The 16,949-nt window shown below is 44.2% G+C and overlaps 1 protein-coding gene across 7 annotated transcripts in view; it reads left to right on the top strand.

Moving 5' to 3' along the window:
* LOC310822746 (neurobeachin) overlaps window positions 1–16,949 on the top strand; it is a gene marked incomplete at its 5' end in the record, with an annotated part of 231,677 nt that overhangs the window by 96,149 nt on the left and 118,579 nt on the right. For 3 of the 7 annotated variants that reach the window (XM_083695211.1, XM_083695214.1, XM_083695213.1), the window contains 16 exons: window positions 1,687–1,766; window positions 4,346–4,408; window positions 4,739–4,836; window positions 5,227–5,319; window positions 6,821–6,929; window positions 7,022–7,103; window positions 7,190–7,313; window positions 7,850–8,042; window positions 8,262–9,239; window positions 10,126–10,343; window positions 10,583–10,736; window positions 12,113–12,293; window positions 13,097–13,221; window positions 13,587–13,694; window positions 14,342–14,510; window positions 16,201–16,612. In XM_083695211.1, the coding sequence (XP_083551337.1) occupies window positions 1,687–1,766; window positions 4,346–4,408; window positions 4,739–4,836; window positions 5,227–5,319; window positions 6,821–6,929; window positions 7,022–7,103; window positions 7,190–7,313; window positions 7,850–8,042; window positions 8,262–9,239; window positions 10,126–10,343; window positions 10,583–10,736; window positions 12,113–12,293; window positions 13,097–13,221; window positions 13,587–13,694; window positions 14,342–14,510; window positions 16,201–16,612 (3,187 nt within the window). Of the gene's footprint in view, window positions 1–1,686; window positions 1,767–4,345; window positions 4,409–4,738; window positions 4,837–5,226; window positions 5,320–6,820; window positions 6,930–7,021; window positions 7,104–7,189; window positions 7,314–7,849; window positions 8,043–8,261; window positions 9,240–10,125; window positions 10,344–10,582; window positions 10,761–12,034; window positions 12,294–13,096; window positions 13,222–13,586; window positions 13,695–14,341; window positions 14,566–16,147; window positions 16,613–16,949 lie in introns of all 7 variants that reach the window. The other 4 variants (XM_083695209.1, XM_083695208.1, XM_083695212.1 and 1 more) reach the window with 3 other exon arrangements.

Genomic DNA, 16,949 nt, shown 5'->3' with positions numbered 1-16,949 from the left:
GCTCAACTCTCAGTCCCCACTGCACACACACTCATGTGAATTAATTTCTGTGTGCACCTTGAGTGTGTTGGATTAGACTTATGTAAGACACAACTTCCTGATTATAGCCTGTCTGTCCTCAGACCCTCTCATGATGTTTATATCCTGTGAAGTGATATCGATTTCTAATTTCAGGCCGCTACATGCTCCGAGCGCCCAGAACAGATCAATTTGGATAAGAGCCCTGCAAATATTGGCGCATCCTACAAAGGGCTGAGAACATATGTATCTTCACTATGATAAGAATGACTATTGATCTGGCCTTTGGTATATTAGCCAAAGCTATTACCGTCTTTTATATCTAATCGAATTCAGGAATTAAATAGAAAACACTTTTTTATTATTTGTATTTTTTTTTATCAAGTTCAATATAATGGGATGGTTTGTGGAAGTGAACAGGAACCACAGTATTCCGTGAACATTAATAATTTACTGTATCAAGAAACTTCAAACTCCTCTTTCTTTGTGATGCCCTTGGGGCACGTGGACTAAAACAATAAAAAAGAATGGGAGACAACAAAAGAGACGGTATGTGTAAATGGTTGTGATTAACTTGGATGCAGCAGGTATGGTGATGATGCTCTTATCGTCCCGGCTTTGTTGGGTTCTGTCCCTGCACCGTGTTTTCCACCTTCACTCTATTAATCAGTGTTGACTGCAATGGCTGTTAGATTTCTCCTGAGCTACAGGTGAGCCTCAACATTGATTGCATTGATTGCTGGGGATGAACCAGGATGGTCAGGTGTCCTCCTCGATCGCCAGAGCAGTGCTTGGGATAGGGCAATGTGTTTCTCTTAGGAAAGCTATGTGCTCCTCTTTTTGCCCAGTTACAGGCAGGTAATGCACAGGGAAATTTGGATCTGTCAGTGACTGTGTGTCCCTGCCCAGTATGAATTAGAGATGAGAGGATTAATGTATGACACAACTCTCCAGCTCCACAGTCAGAGTGGGGTCACTCTTGTAGAGTATTTCTAATCCCTACTGCACTTATGTTTCTGTTGTCTGTCACTGATGATAATGCTTGACATTTTCCCATTTGTTGCCTAGGTACAAGAATAGCTTGGTGTTATATTTAAATCTCTATGGCAGCAACCCATCAATGGACTTATTCAAGCCTCTTACTTGTGTGTGGTATAAAACAACATAGGAGCCAAGGAAATTTAATTGCATCAGACAAATGTCAAATAAATGAGCTCTAGTGTCTAGCACTCCGTAATGTGCCATGTTTTATCATTCATCTTTATTTGGGTAGCATACCTTCATGTTTTCAGCTTTTTGTCAGTTGTTGGATGAGGTTCGTGACAGCGATGGATTGCACATGTGACGTGAAATTAACTTTAGAGTGATGACCCGCTTGACTTTGAGCTGACAGACTTCACTCCCCGCAGCTTTAATAAGATTTTGGCCAGTGTGACGGGCTGGTTGCCACTGTGACCTCATACAGACAGCTGAGGCTGTGCTCTACATCCTGGGATGGCCTCTACACTGTGCTTGGGACGAGGTCTGAATGACTGACCTCACTTCCCTCAGCCTGTGCTATGCTGTTCTGCTCTGTTCTGTATGTTGACTGAATGAGATATTCGTTTTTGTGTGCCATGTCAACAGCTTGTGTGTGAGAGTTATTTATCAGAAGTCCTGTCTCTGCAGATGGACCCCGGCCCTCCCAGAAGGAGATCATCTCTCTGCGGGCGTTCATGCTGCTCTTCCTCAAGCAGCTCATCCTCAAGGTAAATCTCACCTTTCACCTGATCTCTGAGCCATATGGCTCTTCCTGTCTTTGAAGAGGACAAGAAAGACACTGAATGTATAAACTTGTTTTCGTTGTGTCCCTCTCAACCACTTCGGAAAGAGAACCTGTTGCTTTGTTTTCAATTGTTATTGTTTGCTCTAAAATATATTTTTACAAACTTCTTCCCAGAAACAAATGGGTAGGGGCTTGGTTCTGCATTACAGAATGGCACTATTTGTAATTACTTAGGAAACATATGTCCATGCAATGCTGCTGTAGTTCAAGTTTGTTTTGTACATCACAGTTGTTTAGAGTCTGTTGGCAGCATCTTAACATGGGCCATTTTTGCAAATAATAATGATTATCCTGCCACTTTCTCTAGTAACATCTTAGCCCCAAAGCTCCAGGGCAAGGCAGAAAGAAGGAAGATTTAAACACCAGGCATAAAATAGACTTCCATTCTGGGTGGCATCAACCAGCCGGGTTCCTACACAAACAGCAATTACCCTTCAATCTGTTGCAATCTGTCTGCTATGATCAATAATGGGGAATCTCTGTTCTCATCTGAAGTGATTAAACTGTGTATTCCATGTAAACTCCATAATAACAAGGGACAGACTCTATACCAAACACAGAATGCGCTTGCAACAGGAATTTCACAGTGCAGCATCTGTCAGCTTTCCAAAATGGTTAAAAAAATTCATTAACAACATAGTTCAGCACAAACAAACAAACGCCTAGCTTACTTCTCAACGCTTTCAGATATGTTAGTTGATGTTAGTCGATAAAGTGTGCATGGATTTGGCAGAGCCTATTGTGACACTTAGTGATAACAACCTATATAGAACAGCAGAAGATGACTGTGACATCAGCCCACATTTGCTGACAAATTTGCTCACCTTCCCCCACTCCACACCTTCCCCCACTATATTGTAATTCACTGGCCATCATGACCCACTTATCGCAGCAGATATGTTCGTCAAGCTTCTGTGATCTGTCTAATGTTAGCCTACGTATGTTTCCATGTTGCGGTGCAGTTGTCATAGAGAACATATGTGTTAACTCACTCCTTAATATACCGATATACCAACTTGCGCTCTGGCAGTCTAGATATCACACTGGTTAGACTACTCCTAAAGCCTATATGTGATCATTTTGTGTAGTGGGGGCATTTGCATAGGCTCCTATTAGAGTGTAGTGCAGGTTTGGATGAGTTGGGTGGGATTGATATACAGACAAATATATGCAACGCTCTCATGATCAGAGCTGTCCAGTCCAGGCGGGTGCACTCGGGTGAATCAGCTGTAGGCCTTGTGTCATTTACCGGAGACCCGATCATTTCATGCTTGTCACTCACACTAACCACTATGTTATTCTCCCATCAACCAGAATGTGATCAAGAATGTCAGTGTTGAATAAAAATCTAATAACAGCACAAACCAGCATATTGTGTCCAGTTACTGGCCATAGTTAACAAATTGGTGGGGGAAGGTGAAGGGGGAATTAAATTGAGCTCCGCAAATTCTATTGGTTCATAGAAGATTGATTGATTGATTGTACTGTAACCAAAATGTTACATATTTTAGAGAACTGTTATCAAACAGTATACAACAAGATAGCTACAGATAGGCCTACTGCTAATATGTCAGTTATCACTGGCTGGTACACTTTTATTTAACATCCCCCAAATATTAAATAATGTCACCAGTTATGACCAGAAAGATGTATGATTCAGCAGTGTTTTAGTGGGGGGACCGGACTTTCTTCACTGCAGCCTCCACTCACATTGGGACACTCCCAAACCACATCAAAGAATCCAGCACACTCTCCCCCTTCAAACAATCCCTCAAAAAGCATTATACAAAATAAATGCATTATTAGTATTACTACATTGTGTGAACAAGAGAAAGCTGCCCTTGCTGAAAATGTGGATGTTCACACCCTATTATGACAGTTTTTATGATAACAACTGTAGGCTACTTTTCTATCCAGTCTCAATTCCACTGAAACCCAACATCCTTGCTCCTGTTTCACATGTGAATTCCTGACTTCATTCTGTAATCAATACACTACATTACATTACATAAGCTGAAAAACTGGGTAAAACATTTCCCCGTTTCTCTGCACTGTGAAAGAATGTGTGATGATGGTATGAGAGTAGATAGGAGTTGGTTCCATTGCTTGGTCCTCGCTAAAATAACCTGATAAAAAAATAACCATTTCCACTGTTCATCTCTGCAATTCATGATCTGCTATAATAAACTTGATTTTGCGGATCTATCTGATAAGGCAAACGGATGAGGCAAACCATTCTCTTTTCAAACATCCTTCACAGCTCTTATCACCACCTTGTGGTGGCTTTCAGCAGCACTTCACACCTTGTGTCTGCTGCAGCAGCGGCATTGAGGTATACCACCGCTGTGATGTTGGTGTGCTCATATTAAACACTGGCCCACTGTACAGTCTCCAGTAAAGTTGCCAATAATGATTGATCAATTTCTGGTAATTTTCCAATTGTTTTACTAGAAGAGGTAAAAGTTTTCTTCAGTCTGTACTAAGCTTTGTTTCTTTTCTCAGGACCGAGGCGTTAAGGAGGATGAACTACAGAGTATCCTGAACTACCTGTTAACAATGCATGAGGTAGGACTCTACAGCATTATTTCTATCCTAGCAGAACTGTAATATTTGATTCTCTGAAATACTGCCGTCAATTGTTGAGACCAGGACACAAGTTTCTATTTACAGCAAGGGAGGTTCTTGGTTACGAGAGTTATTTGTCGGATGCTGTAAAGTAAGCTTATGGCTGAAGTGAGTGTCTCAAATCTCTTTCTCTGTTGTTAAAGAACTCCTGATCCCTACAGGGATGATACAATAATATACTGAACTCTACAGGTGTCTCTCTCTCTCTCTCTCTCTCTCTCTCTCTCTCTCTCTCTCTCTCTCTCTCTTTCTCTCTCTCTCTCTCTCCAGGATGAGAATATACATGATGTACTGCAGCTCCTGGTTGCCCTTATGTCTGAGCACCCAGCCTCCATGATCCCTGCCTTCGACCAGAGGAATGGAATACGGTGAGCCCCCAGGGACACAAAAGCCTTGTTGCCTCTTGTTGTTGCCTCTTGTTAATGCGCAAAATTAAGAGTTTATTTCATGTAATGAAATCACATTCCCAACACTACATGATACATTCATGAATAATTCAGGTATTCTGTAACAAAAAATCGACATAGAAATGTAATGATATGAACGTATTTATTTCATTTCTGACATGGACGATCAAACATATGCCCCATGTGTTAAATATAAATGCGTATCACCAATGGACTCCACTAGCAAGTTCGGAGAATTTACTGTTTTGGATTTTGGACCCACTAGCTCAGGATTGTTTAATCAATGTGGCAATATGAACTGTCAAGGATGTGTATTATTAACAGCTTGTCATGTTGCATGTTCCTGTCCAGGGTAATCTACAAGCTCCTGGACTCCAAGAGTGAAAGTATCCGAGTTCAGTCCCTTAAAGTTCTCGGCTACTTCCTCAAGCATCTGGGTCACAAGTGAGTAGGCTTAAACCATCCCTGTTGTCTGCCTGTTATACACACCAATTCTACAACCAAGGGCACAGCTCAACTCAGCCTAGCTCTGGTCCAGTGTGTAGTATGGCATGCTACACTGAGCCAATTTAAACAACCGGTTCACACATTTGTAAATTCTTTCGTGACTCTTCAATATACGTTAGTTACTCAGCAAAGTCTGTGCAAGGGTCTTATTTCTCCAAAATCCGAAATAAAAGAGAATCCGAGCTTTGTTGATCGTCTCCAGTTGTTGAGTTCAGAGGAGTCACATGGTCAGTGCAGGGCAGTCCAATGACCATGTGACTCATGCCATATTCTCAACTCGAAAAAACTGGAGATGGTAAACAAAGTGCTTGGGATCTCTTTTATTTAGTATTTTGGAGAAATTCACTTTTTTCACCTAATAGCAGGGACAGTGCAGTCTATTGGACAGAATCTGGTACTATCACACTGTATAATGGGACATTAGACACACAACTTCAGTGACTCATACCATTGGACAGGGCAACATCCAGATTACAAGGTTAACCAGAAATACATTACATAGTAGGAAGAAAGAAAACTCCAAACCGCAGCTTCATATTACTTTATGGGTGACTTTTGTTTTTGATTCCTTGTGTCTTAATAATTATCAGGTAGGACTTTGGTCCAAATCGGATTTGTGGTTTGAATTCTATTGAATATCATATGATTTCCACAAAATTAATTTTGTGAGATAAGAAGACTGAGAAAAAGAACTTGGTCTCTTAAAAACCTCTAAACTCTCTTGTGTAAATATTCTGTATCTTCTGCATCCTCAGATGGCAAATCTGTATATTTCAACTTAAGTGACATCACCTTCATTTCACATTTCATTCTATCCAGGCTTTAGACAACCTCTGTGGGGAAAAGTATGGCCATTGTCTGGATTGACTCCCAAAAGCATTCAGAAGGCCAGTTCTCCTCCAAGGTTTAATGCAGTCATTTTACTGACATGACATTATCCCTCTGCCCTTTTATCTCAATTTCCATATTTATGCCTTTTGGAAAGTAACTGCACTCCTTTCTTAAGTGCCCAATTTGTCAGCCTGGCCAAACTACAGAAATCGTTGCCTGTCAGGAATCTCCCAACCTGTCTTGTAGCAGTTGCAGCAGCATGCCGCTCCCTTGGCTCAGTATTGTGACAACAAGCCTCACTGGTGTGTGTATATATATATATATATATAGGTATATATATGCATATAGGGACTTTGTCACATTTAAACCCACTCACTTGTGCCATACCTCCAGTGTCTCTGGGAGCCTTTCCCGACGACAGAGCCTCTTCGTTATCCTACACACCTGTAAGGAAGTAGCATGCTCTGTGACAACGGCTGTTTTTGACACCTCTCTCCTGAGCCCAGCTCCTGTAGGGGGCTCATAGGGTGGCAGGTTGATGCATGTTGATGTTGATCTAACAGGGCTAGTTGATCTTTACCATATAATTGTATGTTTTTTTCCAAAGGAGGAAGGTAGAGATCATGCACACACACAGTCTCTTCACTCTCCTGGGAGAGAGGCTGATGCTGCACACAAGCACTGTGTCTGTGACTACCTACAACACACTATATGAGGTACTGAGAAACACTTCCCTTTTAACCAAGGACTCCTAGTATTACACGACAGGTGCCTGAATGTGTGATAATATATTTTATTCCCACATCAGATTCTCACAGAGCAGGTGTGCACACAAGTAGTTCACAAACCCCATCCTGAACCTGACTCTACGGTGAAGATTCAGAATCCAGGTAAGAATATTGATTGTCAAAATTGGTGCTCTGCCATACCTATTGATTTATTGATCTGCCTATTGAGAGTGACTGTGTGTGATCAGTGATTCTGAAGGTGGTGGCGACCCTGCTGAAAAACTCCTCCTCAAGTACTGAGCTGATGGAGGTTCACCGGCTCTTCCTGTCTGATATGATCAAATTGTTCAGCAACAGCCGCGAGAACAGACGGTGAGAGGAACTCTTCCCGCCTCTCACTCACCCCCTGCATCAATTAGCTTCTGGAATAACGTGTCAAATAAAAGGAAAAAAGAGACATTGTTCTCTAGTTGTTGTTTTCTGTTTAATTGATGATAAATCATTATGTTCTCAAGAGCAGATGTTTCTTACGCACGCACGCACGCACGCACGCACGCACGCACGAACGCACGCACGCACGCACGCACGCACGCACACTTTAAGTCACTCTCTAATTTACAGCCACGTCAACACTCTTCCCAGCAGTGACACCATTGTTAGCTTTTTGTCTGTCAATCAATCAGCCAATGCTGATGGTCTAACTATGATCTATTATGACACAGTATCATTTCTGTGATTAAGATTGTGAATGAGAGCTTAAAAATAACTGCCTTATACAGTCTATTAAAAGTCAAACTTGAACTGAGTGATGATCAAACAGCACGACACAAAGTACTTCATAATGTGCTTTGCAGACTACTTTGTGTCAGAGCTGTATTGATAATGTGTTGGTTCTCTGTTGTATGTAGGTGCCTGCTCCAGTGCTCAGTATGGCAGGACTGGATGTTCTCTCTGAGTTACATCAACCCCAAGAACTCTGAGGAGCAGAAGATCACAGAAATGGTGTATAACATCTTCCGCATCCTGCTCTACCATGCCATTAAATATGAGTGGGGGGGCTGGCGTGTGTGGGTGGACACACTCTCTATAGCTCACTCCAAGGTAAGTACCACCAATCAGGTGTTAATGAAGGAGAGGAGAAGAACACTGCCCTCTGCTGTTAACAATAAACACTGCTGACATTTCTTGGGAATATACAGTATATTGATATAATTTATTGTAACCAATCAGTTATGGTTATCATATGATATAGTTATATATAATGGACAAACACCAATATCACTGAAAAGGCAATTTACTCCATATGATTTTCTATGACAGGTGACATACGAGGCTCATAAGGAATATCTGGCTAAGATGTATGAGGAGTACCAGCGGCAGGAAGAGGAGAACATTAAGAAAGGGAAGAAAGGTTTCGTCAGCACCATCTCTGGCCTGTCTGCTCAGGCCTCGGGCATCAAGGGCGCCATTGAGATCCGTGAGTTAGAAGACAATTCTCAGACCCAGACACCTGAGAGCGAGACAGACTATGAGAGTGCAGACTCGCGCAATCTGCTGGCTGAGGGGAAGGGACCGGAGGAGGTGCTGGGCAGGGCTGAGAGTACTGTGGCTGGGGTCAGAGTGGAAGTTCATGACCTGCTGGTGGACATCAAGGCGGAGAAGGTGGAGGCCACCGAGGTGAAGCTGGACGATATGGACCTGTCCCCCCCTGAGAACAGAGCTCTGGTGGAGGTAGACTCCCTGCTGGATAATGTGTATTGTGCTGCTGTACAGAAGCTCAACAGTGTACTGGTGCCCAAGAACGCGGAGGACAAGAACACATGCCCTCTCATCACATTGGCTGACGACAAGGATAGTATCCCTAGCAACAACAACTTCCTGTTTGGCAAGGTAGTGGTAGGGACGGAGGACAAGCTGCTCCCTGATCTGAGCCCAGCTGAGCCCATGGTACCTGCCAGCCCAGAGCCCAAGGTCCACACCAGTGCCAGCAATGACCTGGGTCTGCTGGCCTACATGACAGGCAGCTCAGAGCCGGGCCCAATAGCCTGCATCCTGGAGGAGGAGGGGTTTAAGTTGCAGTCGGCCCTGGGGGACAACAGCCACTCTATGACTGAGGCTGAGGCCTCCTCTAAGGAGGCAGAGTTCACTGAGGGGAGCGCTGCAGGGGCTGAGGGAGACCCCTTGCCTGCTAAGACGGGCACTGGAGCAGACGCAGCCTGCACCACCTCAGACACTGAGAGGTCAGACAACGTCAAGGACAAAGAGATCAAGAAGATCCAGACTACTGCCACCACACAGGTCAGTTGGAATGGAGTGTGTTTAATTTAAATTGGTCAAATGTAATGTTTAACCAGGGATATGCATTATACTGAAATTCAAAAAGGCTTTAGAATGACTGTTAGTATCATGGACTGACTAGTAGTAACGGAGGTTAGTGAGCTCCCAGCCCTAGGCCAGTCACCAGAGATAGATGCTCATGAGAACTGAAGCATGGCAGGGCTCACAGTGGGAATGGAGAGGGCTGTGCCAACACTAAATTTGCTGTGTGTCAGGATCTGTTGGCCCTGACTGAACAGATATATAGTAATGGTACTCATTCCCATCCCCAACGCGGCCTTTAATGGGGCCAGGCCAGCCTTGCTCACAGCAGGGAGCGCTCCTCAGAGAGCCTGTAAACTGGGCCGGAATACTCGGCTGAGCCAGTGGGAGGGCAGAAATAGAGGAGCCTTATTCCATTATGATAACTTGGGATTTGCCTGTTCCTCCCCCTCCTGTATGCTGTGCTCTTTTTTTGAAAGGTCAAGCCGTTTTCACCCAGATTGGGCTACTGATGGAGGCCGAGTGGGAGTAAGGACTGTTTTTAGACTCTCTGCTGTTGCATAATTGCTCATGTTCAATTTATAGGCTCTGGTTTTTAAACCTGCTTATACAGACCTACATTCACTCAGGTTCAGGTCTCTATCTCTGAATCACACTCTTCTGCATGCTGTATGCCACCAAGGCCTACAGGCTGTGTTAATCAGTGTATACAGTTTGAAGCAGATACATGAATATTCTCTCATTTGACAATGTACTGTATTTGTCCCAGATGGATCATGCTCGGCTCTGAGTAACTGCTGTGTGTGAAGGAGAGTGTGTTACTGTGTGTGATGGTGATTGGTGTTGTTCCCCCCCCCCCCCCCAGACCCTGCTCGGGCGCTCTGCCAGTCAGATGGAGAGGGACCTGCATGTGGATCTGGGATTCCGGGGCATGCCCATGACTGAGGAGCAGCGCCGGCAGTTCAGCCCTGGCCCACGCACCACCATGTTCCGTATCCCAGAGTTCAAATGGTCGCCCATGCACCAGAGACTGCTGACAGACCTGCTGTTTGCCCTGGAGACAGACGTCCATGTCTGGAGGAGGTCAGTGTGGAGGGAGAGCATCACTCATTGATCAGCACTGCTTAGTGTTTACTATCATACACATATGCCACAGGATCTTACTGGTATTCTGTTCGCAGAGCTACATTCAGCAGGGTTTCTCATAAATTTACGGTGGATTGATATTTCTCATGTAGTAAAGTGATCTATGTGTAATCTGTCGTGAAATGTGACTGCCTGATCAAATTAATATTAATCCTGTTTTCTCCCTCTGCTTGTAGCCATTCAACCAAATCTGTCATGGACTTTGTGAATAGCAATGAGAACATTATTTTTGTGCATAACACCATCCACCTCATCTCACAAATGGTGGATAACATCATTATCGCCTGTGGAGGGATACTGCCTCTCCTCTCAGCGGCCACCTCTCCCTCTGTAAGTAGGGGGTCAGCCTCTCTAGTCTGTGGTGGCACACTGCCACCTGGTGGTGTTGAATTACGATTGCATGCTTAGTGCCTTGGGGAAATAAGACTTGTTGATTGTCTTTATCGATTGTAGCCAACTTTATTTACATAACTTATTCTGCAGTTTTTTAGGATATTACTTTGTCAGACTCACTTAAGTATGTTTTGTTTATGTGTTAAGGGTTGTAACTTGTTTGTGTAATTATGTGCTTTATCTGCAATCTCTTGATTTTAATCATAGTTTTTTGTTTTGTTCTATTTTTTTTCTGTGCATGTCCAGAGCACCAAGGTTAGTATTTAGTTAGTTTTCTTTCATATCAACTGTATACTTTTATTCCCTCCTGCATGTTTGTTTTACTAAACTTTTTTACTTTTTAGACCTTCTCACCACAAAAATGACAATATGCTGCCATGTCTATTCTTAGTATTCCTTATTTACCTATGGTCTCATCATGATGTGTCTACTGACAGATACGAGATACCCCCAATTTCTAATGGATTAGTTTGGTCATAATCTGAAAAAATCCAGGGTGAAAGATGAATATCAGAAAACAACTCTTACTATAGGGTTAGGGTTAGGGTTAGGGTTAGGGTTAGGGTTATTTTGTTGGAACATCATGACTCGAATCGAATACTGTACCATTAAGCAGACCCCTGATATGTTTATGTATTTTAATATTATGTATTGCTATTGTTGTCTCCTTCTCCCATTAACATGAAGCAAATTAGTGCTAGCAGCCAAAAGCAGGTGGTAAAGACTGGTGAAGGGGCTCCAGTGTCTGACAATGTGGGCTCTGGGGTCGAGTTGGGTAGCGGTTGGGGTTCAACACACTGCCCTGCCCTCAATGTACTGTCACCACTGTCTTTGTGAAACCTCCACATAACTACACTGTTTCACTGGACTTTTTTGTGTGATTCCGCTCACCCCCACCTTCCCTGCACCTAGACCCAGTGAAGTAATTCACAGACAGAGTTGTTCTTCTTCACAGACATGCACGCACACACACACACACAAACACACACACACACACACACACACACACACACACACACACACACACACACACACACACACACACACACACACACACACACACACACACACACACACACACACACACACACACACAATATATAAACCATATCTCATCACTACCACATCTTGCATGCTCTACTCTGTATTTCTTAGAAAATATATAAGAAATAGAGAGAGAGAGGGGGGAGGGTGTTGAGAGAGAGATAGACATAGAGAGAAAGAAAGAAAGATAGAAGGAAAGAAAGAGAGATAGCCGAGTTCACCGTCTGACTGTGTCTCCGTCTGACTGTGTCCCTGGTATTGTGACCCAGACGGAGCTAGAGAATATTGAGGTGACCCAGGGCATGTCCTCAGAGATGGCAGTCACCTTCCTGTCCCGCCTCATGGCTATGGTGGATGTGCTGGTGTTCGCCAGCTCCCTCAACTTCAGTGAGATTGAGGCAGAGAAGAACATGTCCTCAGGAGGCCTTATGAGGCAGTGCCTCAGACTGGGTGAGTGTGTGTGTGTGTGTGTGTGTGTGTGTGTGTGTGTGTGTGTGTGTGTGTGTGTGTGTGTGCGTGTGTGCGTGCGTGCGTGCGTGCATGTGTGCGTGCGTGCGTGCGTGCGTGACAATCCACAGATATTAACTGTCATATTGGATGATTAATAAGGAAATTAATAAATGCCATGGCAATATCATGACAGTTTTAGTAATTCCAGCAATCCATGAAATTCCTTGGTTTGGTCAACACAGCTAATTCATTTTTAAGTCTAGTGGTTTAGATTTACTCTGGTGAATCACTGCTTTGATAAATGATGTATGCCTGTGTTGCAATCTTGAAATGTGTTTTAGATATGTAGAATTCATAACTGCTGAGGGAGTCATTTGCAGTGCAGTCAGGTACTCCCTGCAAATGCTAGCCTTTTGTGTCTGGCATTGGTGTGACTCAGAGGAAGTCCATAGAGAGTGTGTGTGTGTGTGTGCCTGCGTGCCTGCGTGCCTGCCTGCCTGCTAGATTGTTGACTATGGGTTTGTGGAGAGGAAAATGAGACAGAATGTGTCCTCCAGTTACTGTACCCTTGTCACACACAAACATGCACACACACTCACCAACTTCACTCATCATTGCCTGCACTGTGAAATCAGTCTGGCTGCTTATTACACCCTAGCCTCATGTAATTTAAGTCTGGACCAAATAGTCATTTGTAATAATTGATTAGTTTTGAAAATGCATTGATGTCAGCACGGCGTGAACCTAAAAATTAGAGGAGAGTTATGCTGTTAAATTATGCTGTCTCTGTGTCTCCAACCCAGTGTGTTGTGTGGCTGTGAGGAACTGTCTGGAGTGCAGGCAGAGACAGAGAGACAGGGGAACCAAATCATCCATAGCACACAGCAAGACCCAGGAGAATGTGCATAATGCAGTGTCTGCCAGCAAGGTATGTCCTTATCTCCCTGTCCTCCCTTTCAGCAGTTCAACCCCTCACCCTGCATGTACCCTCTACTATTTTCTCTCTCCCGTCTTCTCTGCTTTTTTTCACTGTCCATCATGACCAATGCCCACTCTCATTCATTACACTTCCATGGTCTCTAAACAACTGTTGCTGAGTGGTATACAAAATTAAAATATTATACAAAAATGTTCAAGTGTTTCTAATCTGTAATCCCCTTTTCATTTGGGTATGTCTGACATTTGTGTAACAACATACAATACTGTACAGTACAGTATGTGAATGAAAATTAATGCCAGGGTGATATTTGTTGACTGAACAGAATAGGATGTACAGTTGAACAGTTTTTCTAGACTACCATTGAGAATTTCCCCAGTAACCTTTCATCCATCAAGGACCCCGATCGCCTTCTTCAGGACGTGGACATCAATCGTCTCCGCGCCGTCGTATTCCGTGATGTTGTAAGTAGGACTGTGTTTGTATCTCTGTGTGTGACAATACGATTCCTGCAGGTAGAATTGAAGGTAATGGGATGGTTTGTTGGCGGGCAAACAGGTGTGGATTGAGAGAGAGAGAGTGTTCTCTCAACAGGGCAAGTAATGAAGGTGCCCTTGTTGACTCACTTCTGTTTGTTGAAAGCACAGTGTATAAATGCAATAAATATATTAAAGAGCAGATATCGAAAAGCAGTCAGTTTGTGCATGGTGGCTGTAATCAAAATGTGTCAGACTTTCATGGATTTTATTTTGTTGAGGAAGCAGCATGATTTTAATGTGCTAACAGGCTCTGAGGCAGCAGAGTCAGTGTGAGAGGAGATTGAGTACTGCTGCAACACAGAGGCTGGTGTGACCATGTGAGTGCTTTCTCTCTCTCTCTCTCTCTCTCTCTCTCTCTCTCTCTCTCTCTCTCTATCTATCACTCTCTCTCTCTCTCTCTCTCTCTCTCTCTCTCTCCATTTCTCTCTCTCTCTCTCTCTCTCTCTCTCTCTCTCTGTCTCTATCTCTCTCTCTCTCTCTCTCTCTCTCTCTCTCTCTCTCTCTCTCCCATTTCTCTCTCTCTCTCTCTCTCTCTCTCTCTCTCTCTCTGTCTCTCTCTCTCCCTCCCTCAGGATGACAGTAAGCAGGCTCAGTTCCTTGCGCTGGCAGTGGTCTACTTCATCTCTGTCCTCATGGTGTCTAAGTACCGGGACATCCTGGAACCCCAGCGCGAGACAGCCAGGATGAGCAGCCAATCAGGGCACAGCATTCGTCAGGAGATCAACTCACCTACCAGCACAGGTGCTTGCTGCTTCCTCTCCTCCCCTCTCCACCCATCCCCTAACCCCACTTTGCAGTCCAGGGTGACTCTGCCTGCTCTGGCTGCAGTGTCCTTGCTCTGTGCTGGAACACTGCCCCCAGCTTGAGCTGTTGAAGGCTCAATGAAGAGCTGGTGTTTCAGTCAGGGAGACCGCGCTTCACTGAGCTCCCTATGATTTATTCATGTGCTCAGCTAATTGCACTGCACAGAATTAAATGAGGAAGCGGGGGTGGGGGTGGGGGTGGGAGGTATGAAAGTTGTAACTGCATTACTGTGATATAAAAAGTAATATATGCATTCTTCACAGAAAAAAAAAGAAATCAATAGATCAGTAGTCTACAAAGGGATGGTTGAGCACATTGACGCATTGAAACTGTCTGTGTGAGCTGAGTGATCAAGTTGAATTTAGAGTAAATCTGAACAGAGAGCGAAAGAGAGATAGACAGAAAGATAGAGAAAGAGATGATAGTAGCAGGGGTGGAGTGATAGAGTTCAGAATGGAAGGCGAAGGAGGGACCTAGAGAGAGAGAAAGAGGCATAGTTAGGATGAGAGTTAGGGGAGCTGCAGCATGCTAGCCCAGTGCTGCTGTTTTCGGGGCAGTGGAGTCAGGCCTTCTATTTCCAGTCCCATCTGTCAGTGCCCATTAGGCAGGCAATCCACCAGAGGAAAATGGGATCATAGAGGCTGCTGGGAGGAGAGGTGTTCTGCCGCCCTCATAAATTTTACCAGAAAAGAGGGAATTTTCCAGACGGCATGTGGCAGACGATTGTCTGGTGTGGACCAGGAAGCCAGATGTCTTCTCCTGCTAAATCAGGCCTTGCTGACCTTGTTAGGGGCATGTGATGAATATTAATGAGCTCGGCCCTGCAACTGGAAAACAACTGGGTCAGGACAGGCAAGAGTGGGGAGACTGGGAGGGCACATCTGCAGCTGGGTGAACTGACCAGGTTTGGTTGAAGTTCTGTAGTTGGTCCCCAAGTAAGCAATCAGTTCAAGCATGCTGGCATCATAATGATATATTGGCTATGCTAACCATTTTGGATGGATGTGAAGTAAATGTACCATGCATTTCAAGTTTGGTGAGGTTATGGTTAATTTTTGTTCCATCCGTCCTCTTGCATGTTGAATGCACCCAAACTGTGCATCTTACACATGCCTTTCTAAGAAAATGTCTTAACTATAATGAGTGAATATGAGATTAATATCCTGCATGGTTACTTCTCCCATTAAACTAACAATCATCGACTCAAATGTGTGGTTTGATGTACAGTAATACGCATGATTTCTGTACCTCTGAACTGGATTAAGTTGAATTAGGAATTAGTGTTTAATTAGCATAGAAAGTGAACAGAGAGAGAGAGAGAGAGAGGAGAGAGAGAGGAGAGAGAGGAGAGAGACAGTAGCTTATCTTAACAGTGGATCACTGCCTCTTCCCTCTGGTCTCTGGTCAGAATCCAAACGTTTGACACACAAATCTTTTTTGGTGTACAGTACATCAGTTGTTATTGGTATTGACCTCTGTTACGTTCCTTTCTTGGCAGATGCTATGTTATTGTATCTATGTTCTTGATTTGATTATCTCAGCTATTTATTGATGTTTGCTGTGTCAATTACTAGGTTTGTACATGTACTGTACCCTGTGTCACACAAAAAAACCCTGGTGTACACAGACAGCAGTAAGGACAACCCCACACACATGGAGGACCTACACATGGGGAGCTCCCTACCCCACACCGACTCTGGCATTGGTGAGGAGCAGGTGGCCAGTGTGCTGAACGGGGCATACCTAGAGTCCAGCGCAGGGGGGCCAGATGCCATGAGCGAGCTGCTCTGCACCCTCTCCTCTGAGGTGAAGAAGTCCCAGGAGAGCCCGGCTGACTCGCCCATTGTGGAGGTGCTCAGACCCCCCTCCATCTCCAGCATCAGCCAGGCCAGCAAGGGCATCAACATTAAAGAGATCCTCAAGAGCCTGGTGGCTACGCCAGTAGAAGTGACGGAGGCAGGCCCTGAACCCCTGCCCTACCCTGACCCAGCCATCAAGAGAGAGGCCATGCTGCCCATGCAATTCCACTCCTTTGACAGGTAACACAGCCACTAATGGGGCACACCCTATACAATCATGTGACTATGCCCTATGCAAATTTCACCCAACACGCTTGACAAATAGGGAGCAAGGTTTTCCAACATTCTTTAGACTTTTACATATGGCCCACACAATGTCTATTGTAACATGTCCTATGTTTGACAATATGTTTGACATTCCATCCACATGAACATGTATTGTAAGTGATGATAACCAGTATACATTTCATGCCAAAAATGTCATGTGTATCATTACTCAAGCAAGTTTAGCTCTGCTTTATCCACCTGGTCTATTTGGTTGTCTGGGGCAACAGTAATGATTTTTAGGTAGCAAGCA

The sequence above is a fragment of the Argentina silus genome (genome assembly GCF_951799395.1).
Source record: "Argentina silus genome assembly, chromosome: X".
Lineage (NCBI taxonomy): Eukaryota > Metazoa > Chordata > Actinopteri > Argentiniformes > Argentinidae > Argentina > Argentina silus.
This window is presented reverse-complemented; position numbering and strand designations above follow the sequence as displayed.